The following is a 19,357-nucleotide window of genomic DNA, read 5'->3' as shown; positions in this document are numbered from 1 at the left end:
CAAATCCAGTCCCTCGTGTAGACAAGCTAGGAATGGTTTTCAAATGGCTGCAAAAACTCATAATAAGATCACTATTTTGTGGTATGTGGAAATTATATGAATGAGCCACGCTCATTAGTTTATGTCCCATCTGTGGCTGTGTCTGCTCTATGAAGGAGAGTTGAATAGTTGGGAGAGACTGTGTCCTGCAAAGCTGGAATTATTTACTATCTGGTCCTTTACAGAAAAAGTGTGCAGGTAGACTCCTGGCTTAATATGTCAGAGGTAACAAACAAACAAAAACCTGATTACATAATATTAGCAAAGGCAGAAAAACAAAATCTCTGAACCATTATCAGTGGAAGTGTAAACCTGGTGTAAGATCTTTGGAGCGCAACCACGATTTTGAAGGCTCATACACTTTGTCTCAGCTTTCAGGAATATAACCTCAAGATTCATTGCACATGTGCACCAGCTGGATCTAGTGATGCGCCTTGGTACAGCATTCTTTGTAATACTACAGAGCAAAAGGCTTTAAACAAGACGTAGCTCTATCGGTAGGGGAATGGTAAACTAGTAAACATCCATTCCATTGAAAAGCATTACATCTCCTGTCCAGATTGTGCCAGATACCGTCATGCCTCTGAGGCTCTGTATGTTTTGCTCCCTCTACCTCCAACATTTGCTCGTGTCCTCGCCTGTGAACTCCTCACCTTTCAAGGCTCAGCTTAACAATATCATCTCCCTGGTGAAGCCTCTCCTGACTCTTCCTTGTGCCCCCACTGTGATGTGTATCGCCTTGTTATGCACTTATATCAGTACCACCTTTATCTGTTTATATTTAGCCTCCTCCACTAGACTTGTAGGGCACCATGGTTTGCTCTTCGCATATTTCTAGGACCCAGCACAATCCTCAGGACAGTAAATACTCAGGAATCTGGGTGGGGAAGGGGAGGTGGGGTCTTGGCAAGGGCATCATCAGTGTCACCAGGTGATGAACACCGGTCACCCATCTGTGGATAGCTTCAGAATTTTCAGAGCTTATGACTGGGGATCAAATAGTCACACAAGTATCTACCTTACAGCTAAACTAATTCCCACCTCCATGGAACTTTGTTATTCGGGGTCTGCTAGGGTCCCTCCTTTAGGGCTGAAGGTGGTCCAAACAGGTGCCCTTTGGAGACACTGCATGGCACAGGACTGACAATGCAGCTCAAAACCTTATCTGTGGAACCTAAGGAGGGTGGGGACTTTGGACAGCCTGTCTCATCACAAGTGCCCTTATTGTCAAAGCCAAGTGTCAGCATGTGTGCACGGATGCTAGGACTACTTTCAAAGAGCTTTAAGCAAAGACATAAAGTAAGCACCTGAATTATATTCTAAACCAATATCAGTTAGGATACAGGTGTGTAGCAAATATCCTTTCCTTTTTAAAGAAGGAATGAAAACCAAAGAAAGTAGTACTAGATTCAGTTAATTTTTTTTTTTTTTTTTGGCTGGGGCCGGGTTTGAACCTGCCACCTCCGTATATGATATATGGGGCTGGCGCCCTACTCCTTGAGCCACAGGCACTGCCCCATTCAGTTAATTCTTAATGCTGAAAAAAAATGAAAAGGTACCAGTATGTAGTTAATGTATCCAATGTAGAGACTAAATTAGCTCTAGAAAATCTTAGTTTTCCATTTATAGATGAACTAGCTAACCCAAAATTATTTTTTACGCAAGTCTTAATCTTGCACATCCTCACAGATCATTTTTAAAATAATCCTCAACACAACATATAATCAAATAGTAACTTTCCTTGGTCCTTAAATTACTCAAAATGGGTAATTCCTAAGTATAATATTAACTAAATATATTCATGTTTATCTTCCTGCTAGCCACATCACATATTACGCTCACAGTGCTGGCAATAAAGAGACCATTAGAAACTATTATTCATAGTAAACTTTATTTTCACTGATATTACATATTTCATTTGACATAATTTCAAAGTAGGTCTGTGCTGTAAGATAAGCAAAAGAACAGATATCCTAAATCTCCTAAGAGATTTTTTTCATTCTGTTCCCCTGAACAGAATTTTTTAAGGGACTAGGGCACGAGGTTTCAGGGTGCCCAATGTTGATACCTAAAATTTTGCGCCTTGAAATTTTACTCAATAGATAACAGAAAGAGATAACATCAGTATATAAGAATCAAACTGTATGAGTGTTTTGTTAAGCTTTGTGTTATACATTTGTCACCTGTGTAGGGTTATAACGCTAAAGGCTGAGAATTTTCCCATCAAGTTCAGTGTCTTTTTTTTTTTTTTTAAAGTAGCATGTCAGAGATACAGAAATCTTGTGCTTTTCTCTCTTGATACACTGAAAACAGTAAAAGTTTAGAGATTTTTAATTCTTCATGAGTCCAAGCTAGGACACGATCACTACTGATGAGGTCTGCTCAACATATGAATTCCCACTTTGGCAACCATCAGCAAACTGTTTAAAAGAAACAAAAAAAAGTCAGGGAAATGACAGAACAGGGAGGTTCCAGGACAGAGTAGTCAAAGATGAATAAAACTTCCACCCATAGAGGAACCAAAGAAAAAAAATACCCAAGGTCTTAAAATCACATGTGAGCTGCAGTTCCAGATCTAACTGCCAATAATTTGAAGAGATGAAGAAAGTGTAAGGGAGACCAAGGCCTCCCACAGTCACAGAGTTAACTGGTGGCAGATCTCCACCTCCTCGTTTGCTGCCTTTGTCTTTGGTCTGCACTGACTCTTCCACTTCAAGTATAAAGCATTATGCTTGACAGCATCATTATGATCAAAGTAAAGTACACAATCTTTTACTGAAACATATTTTTTAAAACTCCCCTGCCATTAGGATGTCTTTATTTTACTTAATGATGTAAAGAAACAATTTGGCTTAGGCTTTATAATCAGAGTAAATTAGATTCAATCAAAATTCCCTTTTAGCAAAACTTTCAATGACAACACCTATTCAGCTAAGAAATATGGAGCTTCCCCTGCAAGTCACACAAAGAACAGCAGTCATGGCTTTAAACTAAAGCCTCTGCCACTGCAGGAAGGAGCCAGGATGACCAGAGAGAAAACATGAGAACATTTCCATAGAGAAATGGTACACTTATGCCACTGTGGCATTAAACCAGCATTTCCTATTGGTGTATAAATTAAATAATTTTAAGTGATGCCTAGCATCAGGCTTACTAAAACAAGCAAATTTTTTAATGCATAAAGTTAGTTGGGCAATAACTGAACTCTCAACCAATTAAGAGTGATGGAATGGGAAGTACCTGGCACCTGCAATAAAACCTGCAGGCATAAATTTTCCGGAGTGGTAGAATCTCATCCCCATAATGCCAGCCAAGGTCCCAGATGTAGCTGATGAAAGAGACAAAAGAGAAACGTCAAAAGTCATTCATTACATCTTTTATGCAAAAAAACACAGAAGTGGTAAAAGTTCCACTTATCACTCAAGGCCCAGGCCCCATCCTGCTCTTATTCGTCCCTCTCCAGGTAGGTGAGGCTTCCAGGCTCCCCACAGGAAGGGTCAAAGCATAAAGACTGGCCAAATAAGGCCCTTCACAGCCTGGGACCAACCTGCCCTCCTGGCCTCTTCTCTCACCACTCTTCTTCTACAAAACCCACACATTAGCCATCTCTGTCTTAGTTTTCTCAAAAATGCTATTAAGAGTTTTTCAAGGCTTGGCGCCTGTGGCTCAAGTGGCTAAGGCACCAGCCACATACACCTAAGGTGGTGGGTTCAAATCCAGCCTGGGCCTGCCAAACGAACAATGACGGCTGCAACCAAAAAATAGCCGGGTGCTGTGACGGGTGCCTGTGGTCCCAGCTACTTGGGAGGCTGAGGCAGGAGACTGGCTTGAGCCCAGAAGTTGAAGGTTTCTGTGAAATGTGATGCCACAGCACTCTACCCAGGGGGACAGCTTGAGGCTCTGTCTCAAAAAAAAAAAAAAAAGAGTTTTTCAAATATGATTTCCTCTACCTTATACACTCTTCCCACCAGATGTCAATCAAAGTACCTCCCAGGTGCTGAAGAATAAAAGGATCATCAAGAACAGCCTCTGCCCTTTTACAGTGTTTCAAATCTGATGGGGTAGACTTTAAAGAATTGCACAAAATAAAAACAAAGTATAATTTGTCCTATAGGTACAATTAAGGTTACATAAAAAATATAATAGAGGGATCAACCTATTCAGGAGATTACTGCAAGGCTTAGTCAAGGAAATCAACATTGGGCTGAGATCTGGAATTACAGCAGGAGTTAATGAGCTGAAAGGGGAAAAGCCAATTCTAGGCAGAGGAAACAGTATTTGTGAGGCCCTGTGGTGAGAGGGAGCATGGCACATGGGAAGTAAAAGGCCAGGGAAGTAAAAGGCCAGGGTGGCATAGAAATCAAAATACAATTAGTGAGGAAGAGGGGCCAAACCACACTGAGCCTTGAAGACCGTATCAGAGATCGGGTCTTCATCCTAAGAGTGATGAGAAGCTATGAAAATGTATTAAGCAGCGATAAATATAAACAGAGTTGCATTTGGAAAATATAATTGGAGAACAAACTAAAGTTAAACTGGAGAATGCTAGGAATACTGATGAAGAAACTTCCTCGTGAAAGCAGGGCAAGAGATAACTGGGTGAAGGATGGTGGCTGAGGAGATGGAGAAGAGGACAGCTCAGGGTATGTGCAGGAAGCAGTGTTGCCAGGAACTACTGATGAACTACAAAGGCTGGGGGAAGTTAGCAACCAAGACCTGAGTGGACAGAGGACAAAACCTAAGGTGTGTCCGAGATCACAGGGTCAAGTCTGGGCGGATACCGTGAGATACCTGAAATATCTCGAGTGAGCAACTGTACACATAAGAGTACAGTGTGGAAGAGAGATAGTAATTAAAGGCCTGGGCTCCAATGACATTGTCAGGTGAGAGAGTATACAGAAGATGAAAAGGGCCAGGCCCAAAGGATTTCAGTATTTAATGCCCAGGAAGGAAAAAATGTGGGCAAAGAGATTAAGAAGCTAAAAAGGAAAACCAGCAGCATGGAGAATGGTTAGTTAGCTGTGTTGAGGACAGCTAACAGGCCGAAAAACATGCTGGATTGTGTACAACACAGGCCACTGGCATCTCTGGGGAGACACAGAGAACAGGGATGGAGACTGACACAGCCCACGACATGTGAGAGGAGAGGAAATGGAGACAGGGAGTAGCAATGGTGTTTTAAGAGAAGTTGCTGAAAAGGAAGGAAAAGGCAAACAAGTGAGCAAATGGGGGCACCAGAGGTCCTTTAAAAAGAATGGTGAGAGAAGAGCACATGTCAACATCAATGGGAGGGATCACGCTAAAGGGGGAATGCAAACAAGAGACAGGAAGGATCCTTGCTGGCGGAAAGTTCTGGAGAAGAGACCCACACCCAGGTGGAGGCACTGGCTTTGAAGGGGAGAGAAACAGGCAAAGGGAAGGAGTGGAGATGGGTGGCTTCAGAGAGCCCTGATCGCTGCTGTCTCTTCTCTTGTGAGGTCAGTTGCTGAGAGTGGGGAGTGGAATCAGACAGTGAAAGTAGGCTGACAGCCACTCTGCAGCACAGGAGAGGAGGGCGCTGCCAGGCAGAGCTGGAACCCGCCCACCCTCTCTGCCCACCCATCAGCCATAGTGACTTCTCCCAACCCACAGCTGCCAAATACGACCCTGTTACCATGCTTCTCCCCGCTCCACACTGCCTTTGTTCTCACACTGTGGTCTGTGGAGGCACTGAGGAACCTACACCTTCTAGCAGTATCTGACATGCAGATGGAGCCCAAGAGCAACGTGCTAGAAGCCACCCCAATAAGGGTCTTCCTTTCCCCCATCCCTCCCTGTGCCTGCTGCTCAGAGTTCTTTTCCAGTCCCATGAAGTCTGCTTTATGCCCATGTCTTACTTCCCCAATTAAGCTGAAAACTCTTTGAAGGCACAGCCTGTACATTTAGCTGACTGCTTACAGGGTGATTTGCAAATGGGAAAATGTAACACCAATGTGAACCTAACCCAGACATGTGATATCTTAGAAATGCTGAAGCAGACAGTCTTCAGGGGGCAACCTCAAAACCTAATTTTATTGGGTGAATAAATTCATCAGGTATAGGAACCCTTCCATATTCTGAATATAAAAGATAAACAGAAACCAGCACAATTCTCCCCCACCCCACCCCCATTTTAAAACCTCCTAGGACTCGGCAGAAGCCATAAAACCATCACTGAGTATGCAGAACTTGACACATCCCACCAAGGCTTCTGGATAGGGGTATGCTGGATACATAACCACCCTAAGAAGACAACGAAGAATACATACCTAGGAAAACCCAAATGTTCCTGGGATCCTGAGACAGCTGATAAGCACCCAGGCCTGCTAAACCCCCGAAGAGGAGCCCAGCAGCCAGGGACGGCACACTACCTGGAGGGAAGCAACAGATGGCTGCACTGTAACGTCAGACATGTTAACAGACTCCACCAGACTCCCCTTCCCTACAGAGGAAGACAGCAGACATAACTCCTCTCCACACAGCTCATAATCAAGCTGAAATCAAGCAGGAAAATGTTTTAGGAAGTTTGCTACCTTAAAAGAGAAGTTAGGGTCTTCCCACCACATGCATCAGGGTACTGTCATCTAAGGAAGGACAGAGATCTTCACTCCTTAGATGGCACTGTGGCTAGACCTTCCTTCTAACTAGGCCTGATAAACCCAGCAAGGGCTGGAGTTGTACACAGGCAGGACCTCCAGCAAATCAAAAAAAAAAGGAGAGGGAAGTCGGGTCAGTCAGTTAAAAAATTTAGAAACTAAGAATTCTGGTGTGTGTGTGTGTGTGTATGTGTTAGGATGGGGATGCAGGCAAGGATGGAGGTAGGTGGGTGAGAATGGTAGAAACAGGTACATTCACTGACACACTCCCACCTAATCTAATGAGAAGACTTCAAAACCTGAGTCTCTGAAGACCAGGGGTTTCCTCTACTCAAAGAGCCAAGAGATGGCACTTTGGCTGATGCATGGCAGTTAATGATAACAACAATCTACAACCACCCCTCCTACCTACCTTTAGATAAAGAGTCAGCAAGTGATTCGACAAGAAGCCTGGCTCAGCGCAGCCAGATAAGCAAAGGGCAAGTGCAGGAGCTGCAAAACTGACTATGAAGCCTGCAATGTCAAGCTCAGGGGCCTAAAGAAAACTTGCTCACACAAGACTGATCTTCAGAGACCCTCAATCTTCAAAGAAACAACAAGAAGTAGTTAAGAGGCTCAGTATAAAGACTTAAAAAACCATACCTGCTTTTGCATAACCCATGATCCCACCAGATGCAATCAGTGCTGCGTAGCCAAAGCCAAACCAATGCAAAGGCACTCTGAAAACAGAAGAGTGGCAAGTCAGTACCAATCATGTTTTAAAAACAAACCACATAACCAACCATAGGATGGGATTAAAAGGTCACCATTCGAGACACAGCCTATCACTGCACAAATGCAAATAAAATCTACATAGGTTGGATGACTTGGAAGAGGGTCACAGAACTAGTCAGTGGCAGAGTTTAGACCCAAATCCAGGTCCCTGGCCCACATGTCCGGGATCCTCCATCCCACAGGCTGCCCCAGGCAGCCTACTCTTACAGCCCTTTTCAGCTGAGGAAAGGAACTCTGTTGTTGAGAAACTCCTGGCTACTCCATTCCCATTTACTGTGCACTTACAGAGGGCCAGTGTCCTTCTGCATTGTTCACTTCTTGCTCTGTCCAGACAGGAGACTACACCAGGCCTGCACCTGCAGAGAATAGGGTGGATTACAGGTGGTTCAAGGCACAGCTCTCCAGCAATCTGAAGGAAGTGGTTCCAAGTTCCAGCTCTAGCCTTCAGTAGGTAAGCGGCAGGGGGCTACCCAACCTTTCTAAGTATCCCTCACTGTAAGGAAGGTAAGAACCAATGTCCTGGGGCTGTTGTGAGCATTCAATAGGAGTAATACGTAAAAGTGCTTAGTACAAACTAAATATGGAACAGATACCATTTTGTAACACCCTCAATTCTAACAACACTGGCCCGCAGAAGCAACATCCATTGACCATCTTATACGGGTGATGCGTCAACCATTTAATCAGTTACCCAAGTTATTAACTGGAAAGCAAACGCCCCTGTACCCTTAATTCAACTATCTTAATGTCTCTTTTGAGGGGAGGAATGGTGCTGCTTTTTGTCCCTGCCCAAGAACCAAATTATTTCAATATTCAACGTTTGTAAAACTAACTTTTAGAAACTTCTGTATACAGCTCATAGTTCTCGTTCAACTGGGGAGAGAGGAGGAAAGAATAAAATACACGGAAACCGAGTCATAATTACACGTGCCACTGCACCCTTGGAAAAGTAATTCCTCTTTTCTTAATGAGAAGCAGCTTGTATCCGGCGAGTCTAGCAAGATGGGAAGCAATACATACCGCTTTTGTTGTGTTGAAAGAATGGTTTCCATGAAAGGGGGAGCTTTAGGGTGGGGTTTGGGGGATCGTGCCCCGAGTCATGAATTCGAAGAGGCATTAAACCACAGACTTTTAAAGGAGCAGCAAAATCTCCAGGAAACGAATCTATACTGTACTACAAGGGTAAGCACTTGCTTCAAGGGCTCAGAGGTTCTGCAGGATTCACAATGTATTTTAAGGAAGGGAAAAATTCGCAACGCGTAAAACACCTCACTGCGGCCTAAAACTCCTGCCTGGATAGCGGAGGGACGAAAATCAGGCGGCACTGAGGCCTCTTAAATAATCCCCAAAGTCAAAATTGGTATAAAATAATGATAAACCCCAAGTACCAGAGCAGTGTTCCCGAAGATCGGCGCCGGCCACCAAGGGCGCACCAGCCGCGGCGGGAAGAAGCCAGGCCCCGCCGGAAGCGGCGCGGCGCGCGCTCTGCGTCCCGGGGGCGGTGCACGGGCCGGGGGCGGGGCCTGCACCCAGGGAGCGCGCTGGGGACTTGGGCGAGGAGTTTTGAGCCTATCTTGGAGTCCCAGACCCAGATCCTCTCGGGCAGGCCCATCTGCACCAGTCCGCTTGGCCTGCCTGACCAAAAGGCGGAAACCCAGGGTTGGAATCGGGTCTTGCGCAAGGCTCCGTGAACTGGGAAGGTATCAGGGGAGGGTATCTGAAGCTGGATTCTGAAGGCCCCCATTAATAGAGGGGCAGATTACCGGAAGTACACGAGAGCGGGCTGTCGGGAAAAATTGTAATTCTAGCAGGATCACGTTGTTACAGGAAGAGGCTATTATCTAACGGTGGACAATGTGGTGGCCACAGAATAAAGTGGGTTACTTCGGAGTTTGCATTTGTCTTAAGGAGCAAGGCTACTCAAGGAGCATTTTAAGAGCAGCATCTTAAAGGGGGAGAGAGGCCAAATTGAATATACCATAGAACCTCCATAGTTGACCACCTCCCTACATTGACCAGTACCTTAAACTGACCTAATTTTCATAGACCGGACATGCACCACATGCATGTAACAGTACAGTAGGCCTAGTTCCTCAGTGTTTACCACCCTCCTTTGTAACTGTTACAGTCCCTTGGATGATCAACTTGCAGAGGTTCTACTATAATTTCCACCAACCTCTGTGGATCCTGAGTGTCCACAGCCATTGCATTAGCCCCATCCCCACTGCAGAACTGCCTCTCTCTCTTTTTTTTTTTTTTTTGAGACAGAGCCTCAAGCTGTTGCCCTGGGTAGAGTGTGTTAGGCATCACAGCTCACAGCAACCTCCAACTACTGGGCTCAAGCAATTCTCCTGCCTCCGCCTCCCAAGTAGCTGGGACTACACGCGCCCGCCACAATGCCCGGCTGTTTTTTGGTTGCAGCTGTCGTTGTTTGGCAGGCCAGGTTGGATTCAAACCCGCCAAATCAGGTGTATGTGGCTGGCGCCTTAGCAGCTTGAGCCACAGGCAGCCAGCCTCTTCTTGATTTCTTGAACCACCATTTGCTCATTTGCTCTACACCACTTCTACAAATACTAAAATCCGTTAATCTCAAGAATATAATCTTCTAGGCGATGGCTGTGGCTCAGCGGGTAGGACGCTGGCCCCGGTCAAATTGCAACCAAGGGTGGCAGGTTCAAACCTGGCACCGGCAAAATTGCAAAAAAAAAATAGCCCGGCGTTGTGGCGGGCACCAGCAGTCCCAGCTACTCGGGAGGCTGAGGCAGGAGAATCGCCAAAGCCCAGGAGTTGGAGGTTGCTGTGAACTGTGTGACACCATGGCACTCTACTGAGGGCAATAAAGTGAGACTCTGTCTCTACAAAAAAATAAAAAATAAAAAGAATATAATCTTCAGTGAATAAAGCAAATTGCAGGACATACATAAAGTACTTACTTTCCAGATAGCAAAATTGAAACCGGTGCTATTAACCCTCCAAAGCCGATAATGATGAACCACTAGGAGCAATTCCAGCATGCCAGACCCTCACCAATTAAATGGAAGATTTTCCTGAACAAGGAACAGTGGGATTTGTGTGAAGCAGCTGGGAAGGGATTTAGGGACTCATTTGCCCCTATGCAGATGCAAACCTTAGAGCACCATGATGCTCCACCTTGCCTTTATAGCTAAAGAAACAGAACCTCAGAAAACCAAATTACCTCCAGTCCCTGTCACTGGTAGTCTACTATTTGAAGTAAGTTCTAATTTCAAAGCCTTCACTATTTACAGTATGCCGCCTTGCGTACTTTGATTCCTCAACCAAAACATATAGCTCTTCTGTGCACATACAATCCACCAAAACATGTCATAAAGAAATTTCTGCTCTATTTCAATTAGTCCCAGAGTAAATCAATTATTGATTTGTGTTTCTAGATTGCATTAACATCTCTAGGAGACAGCTCAGCTGTTAACTAGTAGCTCACTGAATTACCGGAATCCTCACTAAATTAGTGGAACTTTTGGATACAAAAGACTGGAGCCTATGGATAGGTTTTAGACTTTTTCCCCCAAAGAGGTCATGCCACACACACACACCTGTAAACACAGAGCAGTAGAGACCATCTGCCACAAGAGAAGAGCCCCCCAAAAAGGGAGTGAGCTTCAATTTAAGCAGTATGTTATCACTTTGGGAGCCTTGAAGGTGTTGACTTTGCAAGTTACCAGGGCCCTGAACAAAAACATCAGACAAATCCCAAGTTGTAGTGTTTCAATGTAACTCATGTCCACCAAATAGCCATCATACTAATTTTTACGTCTTTGGGACTATTTTTGAGCTTTGCTTGAAAAGCAAAATCATCCACTCAATAAACCTTTCTCCAAGAAATTAATGAATGAAATTATGAAAAAAGTCACCTATTTTCTCAGCCTACCCTATCTTCCACATGTTTCTAGACCTCATATTTTGGAGCCATAATAATATTAGCAAAAGTACATGCACTGGCATAGGTTTATTATATGCCAGACATGGAAATGCTTTACATGCATTAACTCATTTAATCTTCATGCCAACCCCATGCAGTAAAGACAATGTTTACTTCTTGCTTTTATAACACATGGAGGAAACTGAGACAGAGAGGACAAAGTCAGACAGTAAATGGCAAAGCTGCCTTAAGTCTGTTAGTCTGTTCTCAAGACAGTGTGACCAGAGCACTCCTGTTTGAGTGTAAGTCTGATTATACTACTACTTTGCTCAGAACGCTTTGGTGGCTCCCTTAAGTCATGTGATGTTCTGCTGCAAATCGACCTTCCTGACCTCAGAATTTTCTTTCTTCCCCTTGCTGGTGCTGCTCCAGCCTCCTTGCTCCCATGTCAGAGCATGTGAAGAGCTGCTTCATCTGCTCTGTCCACAGATACTTCCTGGCTCAATCCCTCATCTCCTTTAAGTCTACTCAAATGTCACTTCTCAGTAAGGTCTTTCCTGAACACCTTATTTAAAACAACAACTCCTGTGCACTCATCTCCTAACATGCTCTGTGACCAACTCACTCATAACATCTACCTCCCCACTCCAGTGTGTCAGTTCCACGAGAGCTAGGATGTTTATGCAGCACTTAGCACGGTGCCTGGCACATCCTGAGCGCCCAGTGAATACGTGGTCAGTGGGTCGGTCTGCAGAGAGAACAAAGACAACATGCAGAGTCAATGACGAGAGCGAGCCTGCCCTGCTGCATCCTGTCTCTGGCTCTTTCTGCTCTAGCCTTCGATACCTCTGTGTCCTTGTCATTTACATTTCCCAGTGACCTTTGTTAAAGTCTGTGATAAGCAGAGTTGCTTTCAGTTCTTACAGCTAAGTTTTTTTCAGCTGAGAGTACCATGTATCCTCCGCCATAAAAGCCCTTTTTGTCCTTGTCCAAAAAGTTCATTGTCTTCTTTTATTACTCATTAGACTAACTGCCCCAGACAGATCGTTGCATTTAAGACATTAATTTATTTAACAAACCTTTTGTCCTTTGGGAAGGGATTGTACAAGGGATCATACTTTTCCTTTCAGCACCCAGACACTAGGATGGTGCCTGGCATATAATAGGTGGCTGTGGAACTGAAGGGGGCAAGATGGAGGTGGTATACAGGCCATTCTAAGGATCAGGTAGGAGGAAAATCTGCTTCTACGTTAATAGTAAACTATAGTTCAATACAGGAGTTGAGACTAGACACAGCTACATATTCCTATGAGGGAAAGGGAAACAAAACGAGCCTGATTGCCCCCAAATGAATTCTCTATTTTGATACGAACTGCTGCCATGTCAGAAATATAATGGCCTGTGGAACACAATCAGGAAAGCTCTCAGTGGTCACTGATGAAGTTTATTAACTCAATTTCAAAGAGGCAGGGAGAATCAAGAGGAAAGAGATGGGATAAGTAAATGCAGTTGGGGGAGGGCGCAAGCCTGGTGGAAGGAAGCAGCATACTACCTAAATCCCACATCACACACGGTGGTTTAGGTGCCACCATCCACCACCTATTTCCACCTCCTGCCCCTCTGGAACATCAGCCTTTGGGCTGATGGTGGCGCTGAAGGCCAGAGATTTCAGCAAGGACACCCACAGTGGGAAGGTGCCCCAGCCTATGACATACACTTGTTCTATCAAAGTGATGCAGGCACAAGTAGGGCTGACGTGAAGCTGTGCTTTGCCTGTTGGCCTGGAAAGCAGCCATGGGTCTTATTGTCTGGTGGACGTAAGACACTTGAAGACAGAAAAGAGTGGCTGCTTGACTATTTTGTGCTCTTATGCAATGTGTACACTATGAATATTCAGTACCTCTTGTATATTTCATGCATCAGTTTGTGTTCTGATGTCCCAAGTCTGTTTAGTGCCTAGGAATGGTGGGTATCTTGAACTTTCTATTCCATTCTGCCTATGTTTAACATAAGCTTCATTTACTACTTATCTTGACTCATTTTATGAATTCTATCCTTTTAAAAACTGTTTACTAATTACTTATTTATACTTAACATACACTAAAAGATTTCTCCTATATTGAACAAATATTTATCTTCTTTAACAGAACTGAAGTCTCAAAAGCAAATGCATATCCATTCTTTTAAAAGCACCACATATAAAAAACCCTGTGGCCTTTGTTGAAGCCTAAGTGAGATGATGTAATCACCTCAATTACAACATCAAACATTCTTATTCAGGAGCAAAAGTAAAGGCATTTACATCAGAAGGAGAAACAAATACATTTAGCAACTAGGTTTTGCACATGACAATGGCTTGAGATGTTGACAGAGATGAGCCATCATTAGACGTGAACCCCTATTTTTAGACCAATTCCATATACGTTTCTCACCAACACTTTGTTTCTACTCAGATCACCAGTTTTAGTTTTTAGTCCACTTTGTGCTGCTATAACAATACTTGACAACACTGAAAATTCTATGAAGAACAGTGATTTATTTCTTACACTTATGGAAGCTGGGACATTTGAGGTTAAGTGACCTGGAGCTGGTGAGTGCCTTCTTCCTGCATCACACCAGAGAAAAGGCAGAGTGGAAAGAGCACAGGCAAGGAAGAGAGGGGAAGGGAGCCAAACTCAGCCCACTCCCACAATACGATGCCTGAGATAATACTCCAGGGATGATGAGATCAATCCATTCATGAAGGTGGAGGCCCTTAGTCTAATCACCTCTTGAAGACCCTACCTCTCAATACCATTGCACTGGGGATTGATTCCAATAAATAAACTTCGGGGAACACATTCAAAGCCTGGCACCACCCTTCTTTGCCACTAGTGGTTTGAATGTAGATCAACTGCACAAGGATCCCAGTAATCTTGAACCAAAGAATCACCCTAAATAAACTTGAACCAGAAGGTGCAACTCACTTCTGTCAGAGAGGTCAAAGCTCCAAGTTACAATCAAACCACAGAGAATTTAAAGTATCGAACTGGTACAAAAAAATCTGACACAACAGATTCCAAGTTGTATTAATTTACCTAAAAAAATCACAAGTTTCTATTTAACCCCTACCAAAGTTACATTCACCTCTTATAACAACAAACTCTATTACAGATTTTACCTCCTTTAAAAAAAAAAAAGATTTATACTTTTTAGAGAATGGGACTTATCCTGTTCCCAAAACGAAATGCAGTGGCAAAATAGCTCACTATAACCTTGAACTCCTGGGTTTAAGCGATCCTCCTGTTTCAGCCTCCTGAGTAGTCTACAGGTGTGCACCTGGTGGTGCTACCTTTGTTGCCCAAGCTGGTTTTAAACTCCTAGCCTCTAGTCATCCTCCTGTATCAACCTCCCAAAGTACTAGGATTTCAGGCTTGAGCCACTGTACCTACCTAAATTTGATCTCTATGTATACTATCCCCTCCCTTGAAATATCCCACCCTTTCATTTCTCAGACATCAAGGTAATTAGCATCAACTGAGCTGCCATTTTGTCCAAATAACAAAATATACTCTTACTACTATGATAATGGTAGTAAAAAGGAAAACAAAAGGATAATGGTAATAATACCAGTATTCACAGAGCACTGATGATATGCCAAGCTCTACTCTGAGGGCTTAAACATTGACCCTTTTAATCCCCACCACAACCCTAGGAGGCACAGAGGGAGTATCAGTCCCAAATAGATGGTGAAACTGAGGTACACAGCAAAGCAGAAGAGCCAAGTTCTGAGCTCAGGCTATCTAGCTCCTGGGCCTTAACCTCTAGGCATCCACTCTCTCCTATGTCTTTTCTTAGAGATTAAGCATGAGGGTAGGAATTTCTAAACCAGCAACTCCACACTCCTCAAAGGAGGTATTTACCAAAAGATACAAACAAACAAACAAACAAAAAACTCCCCCAAAACTCTTTAATCTTATAATTTCTCCAAATTTTGAACATACTTTGAAACCTTTAGAATCTTTAAAGGCAAGAATTGGCAAAATAGCCCATTAAACAAAGTTTCAAAGATTAAATGGACTTTGCCATATAAATTGTGGCAGGTCAACATAGGCTAAGCAGGATATGAAACTACTTGCACCCTAAGGAAATAGGTATTTAGTAACAAGGGTTCACAAACCACCTTTAACCTCCAGGGAGATGTCTCGTGCACTGCAATTGAGTTTCACTGGTTTTCAGGTCAAATGACTCAAATTTGTGGATAAAGGTAGGAATACAAATAGGAAAATGGGAGCGTGTTGACATGATACGATGGCAACCAGGAAGGCAAAGTTTCACAGGAGTAAATGTCAGGTCCTAAGGTCAGCAAGGATAAAGGGTTCAGGGTCATGGAGGCTATCTAGTGACAGAGTTAAGACTAACACACATATTCCAACTCCCTTTCATAAATTAAAAAAACAGGCTCGGCACCTGTGGCTCAACCGGCTAAGGCGCCAGCCATGTACACCTAAGGTGGCGGGTTTGAATCCCCAGCCCGGACCCGCCAAACAACAATGACGGCTGCAACCAAAAAATAGCCGGGCGTTGTGGCGGGTGCCTGTGGTCCCAGCTACTTGGGAGGCAGAGGCAGGAGACTCGCTTGAGCCCAGGAGTTGGAGGTTGCTGTGAGCTGTAATGCCACGGCACTTTGCCCAGGGGGACAGCTTGAGGCTCTGTCTCAAAAAAAAAAAAAAAACAAAAACAAAAACAAAACTTCTTTGTGGGGCTTAAAACAGTTATCTTTCTCCCAGTTATATCCTTCTATTCAAACCTTGGATAAAATGAGTTAAATACAGTTACTAGGGTCACTCACAAGAAACCCCAGTCCAATGAAATTAGGCAAAAGACAATAGGGGTGTATTTTGAAAAAACTTCAGGACATCACATTTCTCAAGAGCAGAAATCTACAACCTAAGTATTTAATGTCCTACTTTGAGCTTAATGACTATGAATTTAAGAGACCAAAATAGCCAGTTAAAGCTTTACAGTCAAATGTCCCACCAAGAATTTTAAACAGCAAGGGGAATATGTCATCTGCATTATATTCATTTCCTACAAACTAGAATTAATTGTCTGGAAGCTTTATCAAGTAACTTCTTTATCATAAAGTGATTAAATCTCATGTTGGTTCTATGGAGAATGGTATAAGAATTATTTGTATGCTGGGCTCAGTGCCCATAGCTCAGTGGTTAGGGTGCTACATACACCAGGGATGGTGGGTTCAAACCTGGCCCAAGCCTGCTGAACAATGACAGTTATAACAAAAAATAGCCGGGCATCATGGTGGTCACCTGTAGTCCCAGTTACTTGGGAGGCTGAGGCAAAAGAATTGCTTAAGCCCAGAAGTTTGAGGTTGCTGTGAGCTGTGACGCCACAGCACTCTACCAAGGGTGACATATTGAAACTGTTCCCCTGCCTCAAAAAAAAGATTTATATCCTCCTATCTTCTTTCACTCAATCAAAATTATATTCAGGTACTTAATTTTCTAGAGAGATGAAGTAGATACACTTTCTCCCCATCTAAGTACAACTAGAAACCCAAGACATTATGAGAAGACAATGAAAGTTGGAGTCTTTGAACTCCTTTGAAAGGAGTTCATTACAATCTTTGAACCCCACCTGGCATGCACCTATTGAAAGTGATTCCCTAAGCTATACTTTTACAATTTTTTTAGATTTTTTTTCTGGGTTATTTAAAAAATAATTGCAAACAAGTATGCAACACACTTTATCCATACTCATAAATGTGAACTCCTATACTTTTACATCATGTTTTCAGAAATTTTTCAGCATGAAAATTTGCACATTGCTAGCTTAAGTTATTCGCAAATTTGAAAGTATACAAAACAAAAATAATTGGGGTATTTGGATGAGAAACGACCTCAAGAATGGGTCTAGGAGCTTAAGTTGCGTTTCATTTTATTGACTAATAATGTGGTACAGACCTCTATTAAGTCTATTTACTTTGTTTAGGTTGGAATTAGTTCCTCAGCCATAAAGTGAACTATAGTAGACCACCCTATTCTCCAACTATCCACCAAGGATGTTTCCTGAGACATTTCCCTTTGATTTCGCAAATCAGTATGTTGACTTTCTTTATCCTCAAGAATCTAAAAGGTAAATTTAATTTTCTTTCACAATTTTATGTTTACATAAAAACATGTTTTACCATGTTTACCATGGTGAAAATACTAAAAATATGCAGTGCATATTTCATAGTCATTAGTGTTGTAAAAGACCTTATATAAACTGGTTCATGTGTAATTATTTCATTTTAGACAAATAGTAAACATTTTTCCTCTATTTTAGAGATGAAAAACCTGACACTCCAAGAGCTTCAATATATACCCCAAATGTATCCCATTACTAATTATAAAAGTGTAACTCTATGAAAATTTTCTTAAAAAACACCAAAAAACATCTTCAGGATCTAAGGCTAGACAAAGATTTCTCAGACTTAGTACCAAAAGCAAGATCCATGACAGGAAAAACGGATAAACTGAACTTCATCCAAATTAAAAACTTTAGCTATGCAAAAGACCCTGTCAGAAGAATAAAGACATGTCACCAACTATGTAAAAATATGTGCAAACCACAAGTCTGACAAAGGTCAAGTCTCTAAAATATGTAAAGAACTCTCAGCCAGGCAGAGTGAATCACACCTGCAATCCCAGTACTCTGAGAGGCGGAGGTAGAACTGTTTGAGGCCAGGAGTTCCACAGCGACATGAACACCACAGCAAGAGGCCAGCTCTATGAAAATTAGTGTAGTGGGGTGACACGTGCCTGTAACCCCAGCTACTCAAGAGGCTGATGCAGGGGGAACACTTGGCCTCAGGAGTCAGCTATGATCATTCCACTGTATTCTAGCTTGAGGAACAGAAATCCTAACTTCAAAGGAAAAAAAAAAAAAAAAAACAAGAAAAAGAAAAAAGTACTTTAATAATTTTCCAGGTAAGAAGAGCTAAACAAGCTAAATTTAAGGCTTATCTTTGTTAGTTTAAGATTAGCTTAGTGAATTTTTTTGTTGCCTTGAAAGGAATAAAGTAAAAATCAAAAATGTCATTTTCTTTCCTCTACATCATCTTATACATCCATTGCTTGGAAGCATATCGATTTAAAGAAGTTTGGCAATCTCTATAATCTTATGTATGCAGTCCTATATATAAACCTATGTTTTATACATATGTTTTACATATTTACACATATATGTCTTTTACTATTCGTGGTTTGAAAAATCTTTTTATACTTTGTTATCAAAATAAACAAAGTTTGCATTCAAATTACTACTTACCATTTGAAGAAGTCAGAGTAAGGCAGTCTCTTCTTCATTTTAGAGAAAAATCTGCATAACAACTCTATCCACCTCTGGCAAAGAATTCTGAATTATGCTCAAGACTTTAATATTATTTTAAATCATAATAATGTCATTTATTTTGCCCAAAGTAAAAATTACATATCACACATTAGATCACTGATATATAATTAATGAAATAATCTGTCAAAAGCAATTTTACCAGTTTTTAAGAAAAAAAAGAACACTTAAAAATGGTTTTATAAGATGTATATTTCTCCAAAAGAAAACATTTCTTGTTTTTACTCAGAAAGAAAAAAAAGATATTAAGGTACATTTGAAAAGAATGATTCCAGCTAAAAAAATTTCTCTTAGCTGGGTGGAGCCTGTGGCTCAAAGGAGTAGGGTGCAGGCCCCATATACCAGAGGTGGTGGGTTCATACCTGACCCCCGCCAAAAACTGCAAAAAAAAGAAAAAAAAGTTCTCTTAGTAGATATTTGGGATTTACTGCATCATTTATATTTTCTTCTTTTTCCTCTTCTTTTCTAACTTTTCTACCAATTTCCTCTTCTTGGCTAACACCAGGCTATTTCTTTTTCTTGGCTTATTGCTGTTATCTGTTAAACCACATTTCTTTGCATTAGGTTTTGACTGTTTTTCTTCTTCCTGCGCTGTGTCATCAGATTCCTCTTCGCTGATTTTGAACTGTTCTTTACTTGC

At 42.3% G+C, this 19,357-nt stretch overlaps 2 protein-coding genes across 3 annotated transcripts in view; both read right to left on the bottom strand.

Moving 5' to 3' along the window:
• Positions 1 to 1,913: 1,913 nt before the first annotated feature.
• LOC100958583 (transmembrane protein 14C) lies at positions 1,914 to 8,877 on the bottom strand. 2 transcript variants are annotated; one of them, XM_003788365.3, is made up of 6 exons: positions 8,816 to 8,877; positions 7,713 to 7,783; positions 7,296 to 7,372; positions 6,327 to 6,428; positions 3,280 to 3,367; positions 1,914 to 2,459 (listed from the first exon to the last, which is right to left on the bottom strand). In XM_003788365.3, exons 2-6 carry the CDS (start codon positions 7,733 to 7,735, stop codon positions 2,405 to 2,407), a joined length of 345 nt encoding a protein of 114 aa, XP_003788413.1. In that variant the 5' UTR covers positions 7,736 to 7,783; positions 8,816 to 8,877; the 3' UTR covers positions 1,914 to 2,404. The 2 variants fall into 2 exon arrangements, with proteins under 2 accessions (XP_003788413.1, XP_012659702.1); XM_012804248.2 differs by lacking the exon at positions 8,816 to 8,877 and adding an exon at positions 8,701 to 8,764.
• A 10,034-nt stretch (positions 8,878 to 18,911) lies between these two features.
• Positions 18,912 to 19,357, bottom strand: part of PAK1IP1 (PAK1 interacting protein 1) — a gene marked incomplete at its 5' end in the record, with an annotated part of 11,559 nt that continues 11,113 nt past the window's right edge. The window contains one exon of the mRNA XM_023512283.1: positions 18,912 to 19,352. Coding sequence (XP_023368051.1) covers positions 19,154 to 19,352 — 199 coding nt within the window. The remainder of the gene's footprint in view (positions 19,353 to 19,357) is intronic.

Source organism: Otolemur garnettii, unplaced genomic scaffold (genome assembly GCF_000181295.1).
Source record: "Otolemur garnettii isolate 467f Iridium unplaced genomic scaffold, OtoGar3 scaffold00026, whole genome shotgun sequence".
NCBI classification, from domain to species: domain Eukaryota; kingdom Metazoa; phylum Chordata; class Mammalia; order Primates; family Galagidae; genus Otolemur; species Otolemur garnettii.
This window is presented reverse-complemented; position numbering and strand designations above follow the sequence as displayed.